Consider the following 22296-nt stretch of genomic DNA (forward strand, 5'->3'; position numbering starts at 1 on the left):
CAATCAGCCAGAAAGGGGGAGAGGATGCACCACTGGGGCTTGCTGCGGTTAGTCTGGCAGTGCATTTATGTGTATGGGTGCTGTATATGTCCGTCTGTCTGTGCCCATTGGAAACACATGCTGCTTGTTGGCCATGGCAGCAGAGTTGCAGTTCCCTTCTACATGCTGTTGGGCTGCTGGATTCAGCAACACAAGCCAGGTTTTGTTCTGAATTTTTCTTGTGTGAAATCTGTGTCTGTTAGTGCATTTGCTTTGCTGGATTCAAGCAATTTCAAAAACATTTATTAATTTGTGTGCATGTTTGCCATCCATGTTAAATGTTCTTTTGTGGTGTTGTTCCTGGCAGTCTTACCAAAGTGAAGAGCCAAATACAAGTGAATTGAGGAACTATAGAAATGGCCTTAGGGGCTCTTTATCCATTGATCAAAACAATGTGTACAGGTAAAGCCCAGCTGCTGGCACAATACCTGACAGCCTTGGGAGCAAGAAAGTTGGCCTTGAATTGCTAGAATTGCATACAAAATCTTAAAAATACAAAGATGACCCACTGAAATAACTGAAACTATTCACACATTTCACTGCTTTGTGCTTGTAAGATGCAGCTTTTTACCATATGGGTCTTTTGATTACCACTGAATGCATGTAATTTCTCCACCTCTCTCTCAAATTACATTTGCGTAATTTAAAATATGTTTCCTTGTGAGGGAGAAGAAGTTATGTATTGTATTAAAATAATTGATGAGTTGTTGGCTGTGCATGTTCTCTAGGGTGGCTTTTACTCCTAGATTCAAAGCCCAGTAACTCCTCTTCCCTGCAGCACCTGCAGCACTAATGAACAGCAATAGTGAGTTCTGCACCTGGAGACTCCCCTCTTATAAAATATATTTCACATCTTCTAGAGAAATATTTGTTAAGACCAAGTTAATAAACTTTTCAGACTCTGTAGGTAGCCCAGCACCTCAAAAGCCAGTGCATCCCCTTTAAGTGTTTGAGAGTTTTAATTGTAAACTTCTAAATACGTGAATAATATAGTCTCCTGCAAAATACTATATACAGAGGAAATGAAGCTAGCATGCTTTTTGAAAATAAACGGTTGATTATCTTGCTCACTATCTTGTCACAATGTCATGCTTTCTACTTTTCCTGACCCCTCAGGGAGACAGGAGACCAGTGAAAAAAACATGAAATCAGAGTCACATCAGTTTTCCTCATGATCTGAGTCTGCTGCTCATTTACTATGGCCTTATTCTTCAGAAGAGTCCAGCTGAAACAACAGGGCTTGATCAGGCTCAGATTGGCAGAGCTGGGATCAGTGCTGGGGGTTGTCACCAGTGCAGTCTGATTTTCACCTGGTACTGTCTCTTAAAATTCTTTTCCAGCTGAAGCACCTCAAAATCAAATTCCCACGAATGATAGGTAGCATAAGAAAATGTTGCCTGTTTTGCATAACAATATTGTGTTTAAATGTCCATTTAGAGGATGAAGTAATTTGTATTCTATTTGTATATCTTAAATCCAGATAAAATATTTAGGACTTCATCTCTTTTCTTCAAGGGCTATTTGTGGTTTTGAAGTGAACAAACACCAAACTATTTTGCTGTGTTCCAGGAGGGGGAAAAAAACCCCAAAAAACAACAAAACAACAACACCCCACCCAGATATGTGGCTTTTTTTCCCACTCTAGGCTGGGCTGATGTTCAGTGTCTTCTTTTCACAGGGTCAATAACTATCACTGATAAAATTTTGTACCAGATCTCCCTTTCCCCTTTGGAGCCCAGTACCCACAGCAACCTCCCACGTCTCCCAGCCTGGCACTGACCCTTGGTGGATGTGGGAACCAGCTGAAGGGACCACCAGCTGCCTCACTCTGCTCCAGCTGCATCTATGGGAGGAAGCAGCCACAGAGGGAAGGAAGCAGAAGTTCCTCCCCATGCCACTCCTCCCCTCTGCTGTGGAGCTTCCGAGCACTGCATGCACCAGGCTGAGAGTGTTGCTACCTTGGGAGCTTCTCAGTGGTGTTTACGTGCCAAAGCCACATGCTACAGTGCTGCGGACCATGGCCTCTACCCTGCAGAAGTTCATTCATTCTCTGGACCTCAGAGCCCTTCCCAGGGTCCTCCAAATCCAGTCAGGCATCTATTGTCAAGGTAAGCATCAGATGTTTTCTGGCAGGGCTTTGCAAGCCTGTATTTGACATCAGGTCCCCCTTCAGACTGAGTGTAGAATGGGGGGAGGCATAGGAAGGATGCTCATGGAGTTGTCTCCTAGAAGTTTCCCACCAGCTGAAGAATGAGTGTTTCCAAAGAATGGCTTTGGAAATGCCTTTGGTGCAGCGTGCACTCGGTCTTCTCACTGGCAGTGAAAAAAAAACTAGTTAGTCCTTATCATATCCTGGAAAGAGTACTGGACTAAGACATGAATTTGCTTGCACTTACACAGAGCCATCAATCCAGCAACTGCAAATCACCTCACAGAGGTTAATTTATTTAGCTCCTCTTGGACTTCTGGGGCTGCTGTGGAGAGGTCTCTTCTGTCTCAGAAATAAAGAACCAGGGAGTCTGGAAAGTGACCATGAAGGACCATAAGATTTTCCTGAAATTCTGTCCTGTATTTGGGGGCACATCAAGTGTGCAACAATGCAAAGGAGTTGGTATGAGCTGGACAGGAGCAACACAGGGGTAATATTTTACTGGGTTTTCCTGCTGCAGATCTATTGTTATGATGGTTTTAGTGCTCTGCTTGTGCACAAAACACACTTGAAAGTTGTGTCGAAGAGAATCCTGTTAGAGGGAAAAATCTGCTCTTGGTTTGGGCATGGACTTTGTTCAATGACAGTGAAGATGTCACGTCAAGCCCATGTATCAGTCTAGAAAAAGTTACTTCCATACCACTGAGAGAGAAAAACTCGGGTTCAACTAATAAAACAGAGAGGGTTTCATGAAATGAACTGAAGTCTGCTTCAGCTTCAGCCAAACACCCGCTTTGGGATCCACAACATCTATCTTTACATCAATCTAAGTATTTCCATGCTGCACCACAGAAGGAGAGAGGAGGTGGCCAGAGTCTGATTGGCAATCAGTATCTGTGGCCAGAGTGGGTGATTTTTCCCTCCATGACAACAGCCTCTTTGGGCAGAGAGGAAATGGGAAAGGGCATATTGAATTTGTGATGGTAGAGTACTGTCCATGTGCTCCTGATTGCTCATCTTGGCTGCCCTGGAAACTACCTATGAATAATACTGATATATAGAAAAAGTGTTCTGGGAAATAAACTTAGCTAAAATAACCAGAAACTTTTGAAAATATTATTATTCTGAACTTTGCTATGTGGCCTGTTCAAGTTTTATCTTTTAAACTACATATATATATATTTGTATATATACAAAATGCCATGATAAAATGATGGTAGCCCAGCTGTCTGCAGGTTTCTGAGTTCATGCAGTCTGCATCCTACTGCTCATGAATGGTAAAGCTTATATCAGTACATTTTTGTAGCCAGAGTATTTCAGTTTGTGATTCTCTATGCTGTCTAAACCCTTCATTTTCCTGAGGAGAAAAACACTGGTGAGTAAGCACACAGACCACTCTGCAGCAATTCCTCACATGTGAAAGAAAAAGTCTACTAGCTGTTGATTAGCCTTGGGAGGAGGTGGTATGTGCTCCTGAGAATATTAGCATTAAAAAGCGACAGCCCTCGTTCTGCTTCACTGCTTTTTTGGCCTTCAGCAGCACTACCTCTTCCTGTCCTCTGCTCCTGGTGGCTTCTCAGCTGTTCTCACATATGTCCCGCCAGCGCAGCAGCTGCAGCACCGACAGCCATGCACGAGTCTCTTGTTTATACAACAAGCAAGACTGATCTATTCTGCTTGGCTCCTTGCCCTCACAGCCACCATATCCCAAAAAAATATTCGCAAGTACCTAGGAACGCAGATGTCCCGTAGTAGGCTTCTGTGTGTTCCTCTTCTTCCTTGCTTCAGAGGAAGATTGAGATGCTCAAGACACTTGGTGCCTGATAGGTTTGCAGGATCTAGGGCTACAAAAGGTCTTCTCAGGCCAGGCCCTCACTCCCTTTCTCTTCCTTCTTCCCTGAGCTCTCTGTCTGTGTCAGATCTTTCCTGAATATTTTCCTTCCTTCTGTACCTGGAAGTTGGGGTGAACACATTGTTCTGTGATTGCATTATGATTTATGTTACATTTTCTGTTGAAAGACTAGTGCTTCAAAGAGAGTCTGGAGTAACTCCTGTTATATTGCTAAACAGGAGAATGGGCCACTTTGAGCACTTCAAGTTCCCATTAGGACAACCACTCTTTAGTCCTTCCTCAGGCAGATCCCTCTGCCCCTGCACCAACCTTTTTTGATCTTTCTTACCCCATGCAGTCCACCAGCAATCACAGGGTGGGTAATGGCAGGTCTATCAGCAGGGAACATGGGTTTATTGCTCTGGCTGCTGGGACCAAATCTGAGCATTTGTGCACTGATTGTAATAGCCCCCAAATGGCTACACAGTCAGCCTGGTCAGCTAAGTGCTTTTGTGGAATGGGATTTCATAGTAGTCTGTAACCATTCTCAGCACAACCTGCAGACAGTAAGAGAGAAGATCAATTGCTAAAGCATTACATGTGATTGTTTGAAACTGATCAATCAACAGGGATACTTAATTCTCCTGTGTAAGAATTCTAAATAGGAAGAATTTTTATATATGTAAGTGTTAATGTATATTCCATCTTCAGAACCCCCCCCAAAAAGGGCAAGTTTTCTTTACATATCATAGGTAGGTACATAGACTGGCTAATGGAGTAAATGATCTATTACATCCATTAGAGCTGTCACCTCAAAGCTGTAGCAGCCAACCAAAGAAGCCTACATCAAGATACTTGATAAGTAGATAATTAGACAACACGGTGTAATTGATTCACTGCTCTTCTCTGGTGCTCTGTGTGCTGTAGGGATGAAACTCTCCATTTACTCTATTGGAAGCAGCATTTTCCACACACTGCACTTAGGTCTTATGATTTTATAAATATAGGACTTGCAAACTAGCCTTACAGTTCCTGACAGATTTTCAGTACCTCTGGAAGCATAAGGAAAGTTTAATGCTCTGTGAGGATGAATGTTTTCCATGTGGTGAGGTATTTTTATTCGAAGCTACAAAGTCAAGCTCCAGGGAGAGAGTGGGAATTTACTTGCCTTTGGCAAGGTAACATCTCTGAAAGAATCCATTCTGCTTTTTTATCCATGTTACACCAAATACAATCTAGGTCTCTCCTTTCATACCCTAGCCTGCCTGCTACTGTTCCCAGTGGAGAGCAAGTAGAAAACATATGCTGTGTGCACTCATTCTACCATTAGTCTCTCTACTGGCCTATAAAAAAATTATGTTTCTGCTGATACTACTGGAATGTGATGTATTTAACTGTAGTTCCCCAAACTGCAAATGGACACAACTTTATAGACCCTGCTTCTACATGGAATACTTTCAGCTAGAAAAGCTCTGGGCAATCAAACTTTCGCTGTTGGTAGTGGATACTATGTTTTAGATACCTTTCTCAGGAAGTTCTGTTGCTGTTTACCTCTCTGTTCTGGGCATGAAGAAGAGGAAAGCATTTTCCTTGAATTATATCAGTGATTTTCATGCTACACTTGGACTTTAGGGTTGGTTGAAGCCATACCAGTTTGCCTCTAGGCAGAATAGTCAAGGTTGGAGACTCTTGTTCACACTTCCATGTTTCTATCCTGCTTTGACTCCAGCTGTGTGGGGCTGCATAGTCAGAGACCCAACCTGCAGCCATCACCTACCCCTGTCTGCCACTTTGCAGTCAGAAATGTGGGGTGTTAGTAAGAGCCCTGAGTTCTTCCAAAATGCTTTTCATCATCATCAAAAGTCAATCCAGAAGCAGAGAAATTATCGTCATCCCTGGTTTGAGAACAGAAACACAGATGAAAGGAGATGGTAGTTCTGCAAATGCCAGGGATGCCTGTCAGGGCAGTTGCTCTGGACTCTGTAGCTGTAATGTCCTTGCTACAGAAACTGGACTGTACTGCTGAATCTCTGAAGGGATTAGGAAGGATGATTATAAAATGAAAGCAAGTCTGCCAGATACAAATAACTTGGTAATCAGCACTGATTAGAAAGGAACTACAGTGCAGACTGAAGTACATGCTAATTTAATAGCTCATTAAAATATGTTATTAAAAAATTAAATTGCTGAAACTCCATTGGGAACTGATTTGATTGATCAAATATCTTTCTTTGAACATTTTAGTAAATATTGATACTTAGTGAGGTAAACACTGTCTGACCACTGATTTTTATAGATAGCATGCAAGTGTAGGCTTTCATTTTTATGTTGCAAAAATTATGTCTATTTTAATACTAATATAATTATTTTATGGGCAATTGAATTTAATATTTTGCAGGCTTAATTTAACCAGTGTCAAAACAGTAAAAAGTGCCAATTTTAATTGTGAAAAATTAAGAACCTCTCAAGGCACCTCTTCTGTTGACGTTTGTTGTCATTAGCCTACCCACAGTCTTCCCATTCTTGCCCCACCTAAACACACACATCATTAATGGTATTCCCCCATTTCTTCAGGGGTTGAAACTTGCCGGAGCATGGGGAGGGTTTGTAGCTCTGCTCTGCAGTTCAGTTATTTGAAAACAGGATGTGTGTTGTGTAAATTGCAGTTCCAGGACATACCCTCTTTTACAACAGGCCTGTGAAACACAGGAAACTCTGTGCTCCTTCTCTGAGGAGAAGGGAACTCTAAGCCAGCAGCCTCTGCCTCTGCAGCCTGGGTATGCAAGGAAGCAGCGTGCTGTAGCTGTGGTAGTCCAGTCTCTGGGATTCAGGAAAGTGCCAGATCTGTGCAGGGAGCAAATACTGGGAAGAGGCAACTGTAGGGTCACAAGTACATCCTTGGTTAATGTCCTTCCAGACCTAAGGGATCTAAAGATTCTTAGAATTGACAGGTTGGGATTCCTCCTCTGGACTGATGTTTGGTGCTCTCTGACAGCTGCACCAAACATCTGAGGATTGCTGAGAGGCAATGCCAAACAAAACCCTTGCGTGAATAGTTCCATTTCAAAACTCATTTTGGTCAACTCTAAACAACATGACTCATGGTTCCTCTTGCTGACTACTTATCCACATTCGCTCGCTGTCTCTGCAGTTTTGGTTTCACTCTCTCTGCTTCTGTGGCTGGAAAACAGCATCTTTCCAGCATGCATTTCTGCAAGCATTTCAGGGAAGTGATGGGCTCTGCTGATCATCAACAGAGTTCAAAACAGTTGTTGACCCTGTTATTGTAGCTAGGAAAGCTGAATGCAAAAGGAATCCTTATTTATCCAAACTCAGCTGCCCTGAGTCCTAATTTAGGCAAGAAATGTCTCTCAACACTAACAGTTCAAAAATGATCACATAGGGTACAACTATTTTATTGTTTCTAAGCCAACCTAGAGAGAACAATTCCTTCTCCCTTGTCAAGTATGATAAGCCAATGAGTTGATGAAGGCTAGGATATGCAGTCTATAATATGTATGGATAAAACAAGCAAACTGCCTCTTCAGGATTAATAAAACTACTTTTTCTTACAAAAAGTAGCAAATAATTTAAACAGAGGCTGAACATAAGACAGCTTTGATGGAGATAATTAGGGCTGTATTTCTTAGAGGTGAAATATCATTAAAAATTATTATCATTCTCCTAATTTACTATGTGGATTCTCAGTGGAGTGTATGCCAAGGGAGAACTGCTTGTGAAATTGGTGAAATTTGTGGTACAGTGCTTTCACTTACTAATTTGTGTCTTTTTTTTTTTTTCAAGATAGAGAAGATTTTTAAAGGTAGATAAACATATCAAAAAGTGCAAGGGTGTTTTCCTGTGAATACAGTTGTTTCTGTTCCTCTTGAGTGATCAAGTAGGAGCAAGAGCCTTAAGTACAGCCAGAGTAACAACTAGTTTAGATTCTTTTTTGTGGTCATTAGTTGGAGCATATTGGTAAATTTTCTCTATTAATACAAACCACTGAAATTCTCCTGCCCTTGTTCAAGCTGCTTCAAATGCCCGTTTGATTCTAAACAAGAAAGAAAGAAAGTGTTCTTCAATGGATGTGAGAACAAACCCTGACTTTTTTGGGTCAAATATTGCTCATTTTATTCATACTGCTGCCCTCAATGGAATGACTCATCCAGACACAGTGAGAAAAATCTGACCCTGTGTAGCTGGCACTCAGGGTGAAGCTGATTTGAGGATCTCCTCTGAGGGGATTTTCTTTTTGTGACATTCAGTTTTGGGCCTCCCCATGGATGGCACAGAAGGTAGGAAGAATACCCAAATTGCCTGGCTTGTCTCAATGCAGGGGTCAACTCCTTGTCTTGTCTTGCTGAAGCTCCCTCAATGTGTTGGTGTCCTGCAGCAGAGAGCTCCCCAGCGGTCATTGCACTTGGGCTCCAGGGATGTGAGGAGGAGGAGGAGGTCTGCAGCAGGAGGAGTCCTGTTTGCCTTCCCACAAACCTGTAAAAAACCTGTAAAAGTACCAAGATAGTTTTCACAAACTCAGGCTCTGGAAAGAAGAAGGGACAATCATGTTAAATTGCATAGGAGGGAAGATCCTGGGGTAAACATCCCACGATACAAAGCCCATGACCACACACTTTTTCTGAGCTACAGGGCTTTTGTGACAAAACTTTTTCTTGAAGTACCTGGTGATGTGTTCATGAAGGAACATGGCATTTGTCCAGGTCCACTGTTTCTGGTTAAGTCCCTTGGACACACAGAAATGGCACAAGGAACATCATGCTCTGATCTAAGTAGGGAAAAATGCTTAAACATGTTTCCAGTTCTGGACTGCACCTGTGAAGTGCTCAACACTCTGATCTGATCCTGCAACTCAGTTTGAGCAGCCTTCCTAAACCTCATCTAAAAAATGTAGTTTTCTGTTGAACATATATGTGAATGTACATATTAAATTCAAATGAATTAGTGCTGTAAAGAAAATTAATAAATCCAAATAAATCATGACCAGCTATAACAGTGACTAATGCTGTTCAAAATCAGGTTTGGGCATTGTCTTCAATGCTGTAGTAATTCTGACTCATTTGGGTAAACCCAAATAAAAGGTCAAATTGGGAGCTGTGGTTTTACTTGCTCTTTCCATTATAGTGGGTGCTGCATGCATAAAGCTCTGCTGCCACATGCAGTGTGTGAGCCTCTAGATAGATGAGAATCAGAAGAATGCATTTATTAAAAAAATGGCCATAAACTTATCAGGAAAGTATAAATCAGACACCTCAGAAGTAATTTCTTTTTAAAGTCCATTATGATTGAAATGGCTTAAAGCACTTGACATTTAAAGTTTGACTTTATATGGCAAAAGATAAATCTTAATGGCTTTTGTTTTTTGATGGTTTCACGCAGGCAAAAATCAGACCCTTCACAGCCTAAGTAGGTATGATCTAGGTAAGATGCATCTTTGCATAGTCTCTTTTGGAAGATTTGTGTCCCAAACTGATCCAACCTAAAGATTTTTGGTGCTTAGGACATATTAAAGAGAGAAGAAGTATTTGAAAGCCCAATAAGTTGCTCTGACACTTGACAAAGGATCTTCCACTCGAATTCACACTGCCTTCATGACCACTGCTATCCTCAGGCATCTGGAGCACTGTGTGGTCACTGGGGAGCTGGGCTCACCTGCTCTCAGTGGGGGCACCTTCTGGGGTTAGGAAGGGAGGGGTGGATAAAAGCCATGCTGGTGTTTTATCCTGTTTGCAGCCACTCTCACAGCCTGGGGTTAGAGAGAGAATCTGGGGTATGCTTCCTTCTTTGCCTGTCATTGTGCATGATTTCCAGCTTCTTCCCTACAAGGCATTGGATTATTTGAGTTTAGTGGGGGAAATTCAGCAGACTGCTGAGCGCCTTTTGTGCTCAGGAGATATTTGACTGGAAAAAAAAGCTACCTAATGTCTCCCCATCAGAAACTGTTTGCTTTTCCTTCTGCTTAATCAGAGTATAAAATGATTTAAATGATTAAGCAAAACTCTCCTCCTTAAAAGTTTAAAATAGATCTCTTTTCTTGCCAAAGAGCATAAACTCTGAACAATTGGCTAGCCCTCAAATAATGCCCATAAAGAATGATACCTTTTTTTATCGACACTAATTATAGATCCATTATGCCCTTCATATTACTTTGAGAGTCTGCAGGAGCCTTAATAAAACTGTGATTTCAGCTGAGCTATGTTGTAGGGGAGAATGGGCTATTGTAATTCTGGCTGAATGGCTGCACCAGGGCATGGAGCCTTTATGTGAAAGCAGAACCAGCCCCTGAAACAGAGTCACCTCTGATAGTGAAGACAGCACCCATATGGGCAGCTGATGACAACTTAATAATGGAGAAAAGAGCACTGGGAAAAGGACATTGGGACAAAGTTCTACTCTTTCAGGAGATGTAGGGGGATCTTTCATCTCCCCACTAAGCAGCCAGGCTCCTGGTTCTTTGGATCTCCTTTCAAAGGCTGCTCAGCCTGCCAGCTGCAATGAATTCAGTGAGTGTTACTGAGACATGAAAGAGAAAATATTTTCCTTCAAAGATTCAAACTCATGGGACTAGGCAGTCAATGCCTAGTGTTTGGCCTCCAAAGCGATTTGGTCTTTTTTAGGGAAAAAGCTTGGTCTTTGTTTAAAAAAAAAAAAGAAGAAAAAAAAAAGAGGGGGATACTTGGAAGCACTTAGCAGCACCCTGTATCAGACAGGCTGTGAGACTGGGAGTCAGCCAGCCTGGGCTTGGGCTTCACCGCTGCTGAATAATCCTCTGTGCCACCTTAGTCAAGTCTTTTGTCTCGTTTGCATCGCTCTCCCTGGCCCTTCCTGCTAAAGTGCCCGGAGGCATTTGGCAGAAAGGAGCTCCATCCCAGTGATGTATTACTGCTGTTTACTCCCGGCCCTGACTGGGAGCCGTTTCTAGCAGCGTCAGTGAGGCGTTCACTCTGAGAGCAGTCACCAACGGAGCTCCAAGCTGCTGGGAAGGAAAAGGGACAAATTACTGAGATATTTTATTTTTTCACCTTGTGCTATAAAATATTTATTTCAGTGGCACTGTCAGATGCCCTGACATTAAGAATGATATCCTCCATCTCAGGCATTCACTGTATTTATATTTTATATTGCTGTTCTTAATACAAAAGTGCTCTTCTTGTACCTATAATGAGAAATAAGTCAAATAAAGGGCTTATGTTAGGGAGGATGGTGGTGTGGCTGCTTAACATTTTAAGAAAGATGGAGGGAAAAGATACTGAACCTATTGTGACACTTGCTTTGATCTGATCATGGTGGTTGATAACACAGATTGTTGAACTAGAGATGAGCTTATGAAAGGATATAAATGTGTTTTTTATTGAGCAAAGTAACATTTCAGAGCAGGTTCTTTCAAAGTCAACAAGCTCTTTAATTACAGCCTTCAGGGGCATTGTTTGATCACTGTAAATAAGCTGCTTTATTCTGGGTTCTGCTAAAATGTTGGTTTGGGGGGTTTTTTGCATTATATTGCATACATCTTTCTCAAATCAAAAGATCCTGTTCTCAAGGCTATTTGATTTACATTTTCAAAGAGTTACATTTTCTTTGTGACTTGAATGGGAAAAACAAAGTTATTGTTGAGCAACAACAAATAAATGTTAAAAAGTGCATTTTAATTAAAATTTTATTTTTCAATATATTGTGTGAGGGGTCCATATTACACAGCTGAAGTAAAATCTCTCAGGGTCACATTGTCACAAAGTGGGAATTTTCAAAATGTTTTAAGATTAATTATCATGGTTTCTAAAGGAAAAAGTACTTTTATTATCCTTTTTGAAAGCTATGCACTTTCTCTGGCTCCCTTTTACCAGCACAAATATTTGCTGCAAGTGCCTAGGTAACATTTTTCTTGTCTGAATGTAATCTTCATTGTATTATTCCAGGCAAACTGCCAAGCAGGGGCTAAAATCAGGGCCAAAGCAATCTAGTTGCAGACAAATATGTAATTAAAATCAATACTGTATGTGCAAATGTACCCCCAAAAATGTGGCTGGCAGATTTTAATTTATTTTTTTTTTCTAAATCCTAGTATTGATAAAAATGAGGCTTCTGCAATCATGGTCTCAGACAGTTAGCAATCATCCACCCAACCTCTCATCCTCATAATCTTTCAACCTCTTGGCCTATTTCAAATAAATCTGGTAATACATGTTTTACTATTGATAAGCTGCTGAAAGTTGGTCTCTGATATCTTAGATGGAAAATGTGGTGGCATACCTCCATTATTCCATTATTATATGATCTATCTATCCAACTTCTCTTCTGCAAAAGAAAATTACTATCCTGTGGTCCTTACTGGTGGTATTGCAAAGCATTTTGTTTGCCAGTGGATTATGTACCCATGTTAATTTCTTTGATGGTAGGACAATGACCTCCCTTGATTTTAATTTTCTTGGGTGGTTTCATGGAATCACTCTGTGGCAGATATAGACTGAAATGGTCATTAAATCTTCTTCAATAACAGCTTTTGGAGAGCTTTAACCCCTTAACTGCTCCATTTAGTAGATGAGGGAAAGGCTGTGGATGTTGCCTACTCAGATTTCAGGAAAACCTTTGGCACAGTCTCCCACAGCATTCTCTTGGGAAAGTGGGCAGCCCACAGCTTGGACAAGTGTACTCATCACTGGATATAAAACTGACTGGATGGCCAAGCCCAGAGAGTGGTGGTGAAAGAATGACAGGAAAGACATTGAGGTTCTGGAGCATGCCCAGAGAAGTAAAAAGGAGCTGTTGAAGGGGATTGAACAGAAATCCTAGGAGGAGCAGCTGAGGGAGCTGGGGATTTTAAGCCTGGAGAAAACAAGGCTGAGGAGACCTTATCATTCTGTAAAACTACCTAAAAGGAGGCTGTGGTGAGGTGAGGGTAGTTCTCTACCCCCAGGCAACCAGTGACATAAGAAGGGAAAGGGGCCTCAAGTTGTGCCAGGGGAAGCTCATCTCAAATGGGAAAAAAATGGGAAAAACTGGGAAAAAAATGTTCACTGAAAGAGTGAACTGGAGAGAAGCACTGGAACAGGCTGCTCAGGGAAATGGTGGAGTCACCATAGCTGGAGTATTAAAAAAGTGAGCATTAAAATACCTGGAGTAATAAAAAAGAGAGACATGGCACTTCATGATTGGTATTAGCAGCAGCCAGCCTCCTGATGGGAGCTGTAGCAATTTCCACAGAGACAGCTGAGTTAGTCTGTGTTTGATTGCTAAGGGACTGAACAGTGCAAACAACTATGCGCTATTTTTACAGCAAGAAAACCAGATTATCCTTTTTTGTTAAACAGCAGCAGCTCTCTTGCTCTTCTGTTCAGTACCAGAAATGTTGAAAGCATGCTTAAACAGCACTTTTCTTCACCTGGCACTGGCTGATATTTGTGTGGCGCTGTAATCCAGAATACCTCTGAGTTGGTCATCATCCTGGTGTGCAGCAGGAAGCCTGCTGGGTGAGTTTGGAATCCAAGCACAGCAGAGACCTTAGGCCTGTATAGGGTCCTCAGCAAGGGAAACCAGGGGATATTGTCCCATCCAGTCTGTGAAAAGCATCTTCCAGATGGTTTTTTACTTTATTTTTTCAATCAAGATGCATTCTCCAGAGGGTTAAAAACCTACATCTTCTTCAGGGAAACTGAGGATTTTCTGGTGTCCATCTCAATTGTTGAGAGCATTGCACAAGCAACCAATAGGTTTGTCTGGACATGTATTCACAAAAGAGCACACTTACCCAGTTGCTCAGCATTATTTTCCATCATTCTCCTGTTGTTTTGTGGTGCTCTGTTGAGGCTTTGGGTAGGTTTAGGCTAACACAAGAATAAATTATGCTCAGACTGGGCTCCCAGTGTCTTCTCTTGAGGTCTAGGAGATAGTCAAGTGCTTGTCATTTGCAGGTGCTGCAGCAGAGTTAATAAATAGACCACAGACTCAGTAAGAGATGCTTATCAGCCTAGGCTATATTCAGGACTGGAATTGTTCTTGAATGAAGACCAGAAAGATCAGTCAGCTAATTGTTGGGGTTTTTTGGTGTGACACTTGGGTGGAAAAAAGAAAAGTAAGCTGGTTTTGTTTTTTTTTTCTCCCCACTATCCCCGCCAACTACAAGGAGAGCTGTAAAGAGTGTTGCTCTTCAAGGAAGGGAGTTCTGCCAACAATAATGATATTTCAGTACTGGCCTTCTCAATTATTGATTGCAACTATATAGTCAGAGGTCAGGTTTTAAATATTTCTCATTGCCTGATACCATTCTTTTACCTAGGTTAAAAAAAAAAGTAAAAAGGCAAAACTTTAAACTGAACAAGATATAACTAAGGGCTTAGAGCAATTGTGTGAAGGAAAATCTGTCTTCTCAGAGGAGATAAAGCAAAGGGCAAAATTAACCCTGAGAGCCCTTTGGGGAAGGGAAAAATGGAAATGAGAAAGAAAGCTGAACAATATTGATAGGAGGGCAAATAAATACACTCACCAATGCATTGGGAGTAGAATTGAGAACAATGTTTCTCATGACAAGGGAAATGAAATTTTGAGATGAGATTTCAGAAAGGGCATGGCCACGTTGCTTCAGGACAGATATTGGTTAGTTCTTGGGAGGAAATGCACAGAAGAATGGAAACTAGTATTAAAGTCAACATTTCTGATGTTTTGTGTTCAATGCAATTCTATCCACAAATTGAACACTATGTGTTCTCTGCATTGCCTTTATATATAGTCAATTGATCCCATGCCCCACAGCTTCTGCTTATCTCCTGCAGAGACCAGGAAGAATTTTCCTTCTTCTTCATAACTTGACTTTTGAGTTTTTTGGCTTTATTCTTCTCCCTGTGCATCTGCTTCTGAAACAGCAAAGGTTGACCACAACTAGAATGGAGAAGGGAGGACTAGTTTTGGTGAGACAAAATACAGTTCCAGGTTTTTCTGAGGAAGTGCTGAAACACTTGTCTGGAGTGCTTTGTTCCTTTTCTGAAAGTTCTGAACATGACAGACAGAAAAGGAATTTTTTGCTGCCAGGTCTGAATCAATATGCTAATTTCAACATGGGACAGGGATTGCCATTGGTAATTTGCCAGTTTTCCAATTTCTAGTACTTTCTTCAGGTCTTCTGTTACCACAGGAAACTCAAATGCTGGTTGCACTTAGATGTCTCCTGTCATCTCCCTGGGTACCTTCAAGGCTCTGTGGGTTTTTTGTATCCTGCTGTAGTCTGTTGTTTCCTATGGGATAAACTATGCCCTGTGCTGTGCAGAGCCACCTTTAGTGAGCTCCACACCCTGCTGGTTTCAGGAGACAGCTCCTGACAACCCAGGTAAGCCTATGCTCTACCTTGACCTATTCTGGTCTACTAATTTGGAAATGTAGATTCTTCAGACCTTGTTCTCCTTGCATGCATTTAAGAACCATGTACACACAGAGCTGATTGGTCATTGAAGTCACAAGATTGTTTTTCTCATGACCCTGAAGAGGTAAGGGAAAATTAGGCTAATTATCACAAGATAAGTACTATTTCTTATAGTTTAAGTATTATTTTTGTTTTCGCTCAAAGAGGTAAAGACACATGACAAAGTAAGAAAAAGCTAAATAATGCTTTTCTTTCCTTTTGCATTTCTTTTCAGACTCCATCTATGAGATGTTTGGAAATGAATTCTCCCTCTCAACAGAAGATGTCATTAAAGTTATTGGCTTCAAAATTAATAAACTCATAGCAAGTATCTGTGAGAATAATGAAGTCAGCCAGCTTTCAGCCAAAGTGGAATTACCACTAAATTTTCCTGGTATAGTATTTCATGAATACATGTTTTTGAGAAATTATAGCCCTGAGTAATCACCTTTGTTCTTTTTATTGATTTGCTGTCTTGATTCATATTTGAGGTTGCAACTCAGCTGTCAAGAATACAGTTTTATCAGATGGTACAAGACATAGTCAACTAGTTTTTAAATTTCAACTCTCTTACAGTCCTTTCTCAAACCTGGATAGAAGTTATTAATATTATAAAGTTTTGTGGTAATGCTTTCTACACTTGGAGTCCCTTGGTGTAAGAATTACAACAAAAATCTTATTCTCGTTTACTTATGACTTTGCCAAATCTTGTCTGAGTTGAAATCTTCCTTGTTGTGTTCTTAAACTATGATGTATTTACCATTACTACATCTGTATTTTATTATTATGGGTACAAAATATTTTCAGTACTTTGTTTTCAATACTGCTTTTGTTTTAATGATTTATTCTAACTATGATGGTCAGGGTGGCTGCTCCATGCTTGGAAACAGGATTAGAGGAGAATGGATGTGGTTTTACATTTAAAAAGTCACTTTTAATTGTTCTATAGAAAAATCCAAATATATTCATATTTTGGAGGATGGACTTGAAATTTGGCATGTGGTACTGACTTGTTGAACCATACTTCCCCTTGAAGTACTTGAACCATATCTATGGTTCAAGATATGGTACTTGAACCATATCTTCCCCTCTCCCTGTTACCTTGTTCAGGAGAGCTGGCCAAGTACTGAACCCAGTACTAGTTCATCATGTGTCATATTTATTAATTTCCGAATTTTGCTCTCATCTCAGTTCCTCCACTGCTAGGGCCCAGCAGCACTGAACAGGGAAGTGAATAAAGCACACAGGGAGAAGTGTGTCTCCCTTGTGAGTATCCCAAGTGTGGGAAGTAGAGGAGACAAACCGTGTTAGTAAAATGGTAGAAAAAGTTCTGATCTCAGAGCAGGACAGAAGAATGCAGATTTTCCATGCAAAGATCAGAGAGTGGAGGCAGGTGCAGCTGGTTTCAGCAGCACAGGAAGATCCCACCCACCCACAAGTTTGCAAGTAGGGCATTTCCTATGCTGGAAGTCTTGCAGGCAGCAGAGGTAATGGGAGATCCTTGGTGAGAGGAGATGAGCAAGCTGGAGAACTGCATGAAGAGGGCAGTCGGAGTGGGAGGGAGTCTGGGGGAGAAGTTGTGGGGCACATGCATAAAGGAAACACTGGTACAGAGCACACACAGAATACAATAGACTTCAAGAGTCTGAGATCATGCCCAGGACTCACTTTGGCCATCAGTCTTGCTAATGGACTGAATGAGGCTACAGTTTTGTACAAAAAACCCCCACCCTAAATATTTAATTAGCACTCTATTGTACTGAAAGCCCATGGGAAATTAAATTGATGCTGCATGGGGAACATAATATGAGTGTTTTCTAGTGTTTGAGTGCTTGACTTAATAACCTCATTGATGCTCTTCTAAAGTCTTGCTGAGTATGCCAGAGTGTGCATGTGCATGTATAGGATTTAGGTTATGCCAGTATCCAAGCTGGGATGTGCTTTTTTTGCAGAGGGAGACAAGACACACTTATTGAAACAAATAAAATGTAAAAGTCCAAGGGAATGATGAAATGTTTCATCTGACTTCTACAAAGAAAAATCTTCTGCTATGCCTTTATTTGCCATCTCTAAAATACAGATTTCTCTCTGAAATAGTTGTGTGTATACAATTCCCCCCCCCCCCCCCACCCCACAAATAGATCCTAAATTTACCTTCACGTTTTACTTATCCTGTGAATCAGAATATCAGAATGGTTTCTATGACCACTTATTAAAAGACTTTTTTGGAATACCATTTTCAAGCACTAGTACGGCCCAGACATAGAGATCAAAGACCTTTTAATTATCTGTGGCTATCTAGAGATATTGAAATACGACTCTCCTGTGAACTCTCAAGATACTTGGTATTTTTCTTGTAATCCAAGTTTCTCTGATATTATTAAAATTTCTTCTATCTCTAAAATTCATACACCGATAGAAATATATTCTAAATCTTGATTGGCAGATGAGGTTGAACATTTGAATCCCAAAATATCCAACACAACAGAGTGATAAAAGTAATCCTAAATTTATTAATGTTGAAGGTCCCGACTGTTAGAACAGAAAGACTTGTGATTTCAAATCCTTGAACCTGGTGAATCAGGATTTATTTGCATTCAAGAGATCAGTTTTACAACCTGGCATTTGGATGCTGTTGCCCTGCTGAGCACATTTTCAAATTCAATCTAATCACTACAATTTTCATGCATAGTTATGAACTCTCCCAACCAGTATTCTAAAAAACTGGGTTATTTCACTTGAAAAATAAATTCAGAGTTCATTTTGCTGAAATTTATCATTATTATCCTCCACATGATGGGTATTACTGAACAGCAGTACTGAAGAGGGGCATAATGACACTTCTTATTAGCCCAACAGGGAGCACCACTTTCCTGTTTTTCTCTGTATAGGTACTCTTATGTGTTCAAGAGCTATTTGGTAAGATGTAAATTTGTCATTTCTCTAGTTTAGTTCTTAGCTGATGAATGATTCTGCTCTGCAGTCAAAATTTCCCAGTCTCTTGCTCTTTCTTGACCTTTTTCTTTTCACTTTATTACATACACGTGCTAAGATCTAACTGAAACACTGTACATGAAACATGGCTTGCCCCCATCTCTTGAACGAAGCACAGAACTGAATTGCAGATGATCTTTTCCATGCTGTCTTTGACTTAATTCAATAAAAATATCCACAGGTCTCCAGGAGGCTCACCCTGTATTTACATTGTATGTACAGTGCTCTCTTGCCAGCGTTGATGCAAAGAGGTCACTTGCTTTGATGCTCTTTTCCATTTCCTTTGCCATGAGCTCTTTTGCATGCCATGGGCTCATGTATCCTTTCACTGCGCACATACCGGAGTGAATAAGCAATGCTCCTATTTAGGTTACTCTGGGAATAGCAGCTCTGAGGGTGAAGAACGGGGCTCATTGGCCTTAAATGAGCCCTACTCTTTGTCTTTCTGAACGTATTTGCAGTCTTCAGAACTCCTTTTTTTCTTCTCAGATCCTTGATAAAGGCCTAATCTGCCCTTTGCATTAGAGAAACCGCTGCAACCGCAAGTTCACTATCTGTGTTATTTCTTTTATCCTCATTCTAATTTGTTCTTTTTCATGCCTCAGAGGATCGGGCTATTCTTTCTGTGCTCATACACTGGGTAAAATAATAGAAGTCTGCTGTTACTCTAGACACTTCAATGACTACATCTAACCACATTTAGAACTACAATTTTCACTACTAGCAAATTGACAGGTAATTTGCACAACAGCTGAATTGTTTGCCAGCACAAATGATTACATTTCATTCTGTTGTATTCCTTCTTCTGCAAAAAACATTACTGGACTGCCCCTGTTCTAATGAGGTCCCTGGCTGTTGCTGCTGCTCATTCCTGTGTAGTCTGACAGACACCCAGCTGAGCATGACTGCCCCTTTGAGCACTCATCTGCAAGTCAAAAGACAGGAGACTTGTCAGTGACCACAAAACACATCTGAGGAAGAATGAGGTTAGGCATTCAAAGGCTCATCTCAGTACTAGTTGAGGAAGAGCTGGCTTTTGGAACAGGATGAGAGGAGGAGGATGCTGAAGCAGAAGAGGTAGTAAGCGGGTGTTGGAGGTGTGGGAAAAGAGGAATAGTAATTAAGTAATCTCCAGAGAAGGTAGAAACTGTGCTCTTCCCAACCTTACTTGGGGAACAGAAACTGCTAGTCTGGGACAGATAATTTGTTCTGCTCTTCTTTTTTCTTGAAGGCTGCTTGCTACCCTACTAAGCAAGCCTAACTATTGGTTTTCTCAGCTTTCTGTGGGGGAAAGAGAGTAAAATACTCCCTTCCCTAGGAGTCTAATTAAGACTGAAAATAGGAAGTCCATAAAGCTCCAGAGTGGTACATTTTACACTACAGACAGTAAAAGAGAACTGCATATACTCTTCTGTAAAAAAGTGGTAAAAATATCCTTCTATCAAAATGTGCTTTCCCATAGCACATTCAGTCTTGTGATCCTCTGGCTATGTTTTCTCTCCCATACCAGTGAAATAATTTTCTCAGATTCTCAAACTCTCTCCATGTCAACTTCTTGAAAAGATGGGCTGATGATGTTTGGGGCATACTAATCATTCATTGTATTATGTCTAGGCAGACTTCACCTCGTGAAATGTCACAGAGGCTTCTTAGAGTGGAATGATTACATTTTCCTGTAGTATTATTATATATGTGTATAGTTCTTCTTATATGACTTTTTTATTTTCCCTCAAACCATTGGACATCAGTACAGTTTGGTTGTAGACCAGATTGCATTTAGAAAGTAAATCTATAGGAGCAAGAATGCCAGATCTTGATGAACCATATGGACTTTTTTCCAAATTTATTTCCATCTGTCTTTCCCCCTTACAGTCCACCAAGATGTCTTGGGAAAGTCTAAGTGAATTTGATTCAGTCATTTTATGGTTTGTGGAAAAGTACAAAAATATTTTTGTTTGACCTCAAAATGTCCATATTTTAGCATCTCAAACTTACCATATGTCTCCTCCTCCTGGAGGTTCCTTGTTATCTTAGATTTGGAAAACATTTGTTTTTTCAGTTTGATTCAAAGTGATTTTAATAAGGCTCTGAATTGTTCCAGATAATATTGTTTGGTGTTTTTTATGGTTTTGTTTTGGTTTTTACATATATACAGTATCAAGGAGAGCATTTATGAGAGGATATCATGGCAGAATATGGCAGTGACTTCCATGCAACATACCAAAACAGCCTTTTATATGTTTACCTATGTTCTATGTAGAGGAGAAACATATGAAACTTTGCATGTTCATGGCCACTCAGAGGTGGCTGTTAGGTTGTGTCAGGAGTCTTATTAATACAGAAGCTAAGTATGCAAGGCTACATGGCTCTTCTCTTGCCTAAGCAAGCATTCTGTCACCAAAATTTGAAAACCACCAGCACAGAAGAGAAACATTCTTCTGCTCCTATCCTTGACAAAACCAGTCTGCCTGGGCCAAGGGGTTAATCAGGTGTCTACTTCTGCATAAAATCTGATAATTATGCTTCCATATGACATCTGCTTTCCAACCTGGGATGTTCATCGGTTTGCTGCTGAAATAGTTGCCTTCCAAATAACTTTGTAGGCCCAGCAAAATTAGTAGCCTCAGACTATTGTCAAATTTATAGAAGATAGAATGTTCCTCATACCTGTACTTTGCCAAATATTTTCAACTGGAAGTTTTTTGCACAGATTATGGGGGCTTTTTGATGTAATTCAGGGGAATTTGTTGGGGGCCTACACTTGCTCTTGTTTTACAGATGGGTAAGCATAGTTACTGCCTTTGGGACACATCATAAGTACTTTGAATATCCTTTTTAATGAAAAAGATTCCTATTTGTTTTCTCCCAGCACTGCCAAGAGATGATACTCGTCTTGTGCTTGCAAAGCATGATACTAGAACACTGTTTGTCTTTTCCACAGTTTCAGTTTGTCACTGGTGCCTTGTCACAGTGATACTTTCTAAATGCTGATCAACCTGTTTGTGTTGATCTGCACTGACATGCTCCAGTGATGATTAGGACTGTGGTAGATAACTTCCTCACTAATAATTGTGTTAAAATGGCAGTGAGAAACATTGCAAATATCAGTGGGAGAGAAAAGTGTGTTCAAGTTATACTTTGTACATTCATGCATGTACAAAGTTCATGCATGTTCCTTACAGCCCAGGAAAAAGCCTGGAGGCTTTCCTGTAGGTTTTCCTGCAGTGAGGACATATATGTAGAGGATGCACTGACACAAGGGTACTGACTTCACACAGGAAAAGTTGGCTGACATACAGACAATTGTGAAGGCACAGAACTGCAGAAAGAAGTGACATTGGTGCAACTGGTGACTATTTCTGCAGCAGATCAAAGAGGTTATTACTGCTTAGGCTGCTGAACAGGCCCTAAGATGTTTGTTCCCAGAGTTACTAGTGGTTACATGGGACTACATGGGACACACAGAACCAAATATGCCCGATCTGTTGATGAATTCAGTTAAAAGCTGCTCAACAGACAGAATCTTAATTTTGTCTCCTTTAACAAGAGTGGTGCTAAAGTTACAAAGTGAAAGTACAGGGGTTTGCTACTGTAAAGAATCACAGCAATCCTGTGATTGAACCACCCCCTTCCAAAAAAAATTTTTTTAAAGGCTGTTGTGATAGATGTAATTATTTGACACATCCATTTAAAGAAATACAATCTTAGGGACATCCTGATACCATGCAGGGCCTTCAGTTGTGTTGATTATGGTCAGTAATGAAAGTCAGTAAGGGAAAAACTTTAGAAGAAAATGAGCACCTTGCTTATTTTTAAGAGAAGCAATATCCCCTGATCCAATTCGTTAAACAATCCCACAGTCAGGGGAGGTCTAGT

The 22296-nt window shown here is 40.6% G+C and overlaps 1 protein-coding gene across 1 annotated transcript in view; it reads left to right on the forward strand.

Annotated features, from left to right (window-relative positions):
* Window positions 1-2045: 2045 nt before the first annotated feature.
* The window catches only part of THEMIS (thymocyte selection associated), a 71877-nt gene continuing 51626 nt past the window's right edge, over window positions 2046-22296 (forward strand). The window contains exons 1-2 of the mRNA XM_071437099.1: window positions 2046-2147; window positions 15662-15820. Of these exons, the coding sequence (XP_071293200.1) occupies window positions 2057-2147; window positions 15662-15820 (250 nt within the window). The 5' untranslated portion in view covers window positions 2046-2056. The remainder of the gene's footprint in view (window positions 2148-15661; window positions 15821-22296) is intronic.

This window comes from Agelaius tricolor, unplaced genomic scaffold, assembly GCF_023055355.1.
Source record: "Agelaius tricolor isolate 1412-34295 unplaced genomic scaffold, bAgeTri1.0.p SCAF_1, whole genome shotgun sequence".
In the NCBI taxonomy this organism is placed as follows: Eukaryota; Metazoa; Chordata; class Aves; order Passeriformes; family Icteridae; genus Agelaius; species Agelaius tricolor.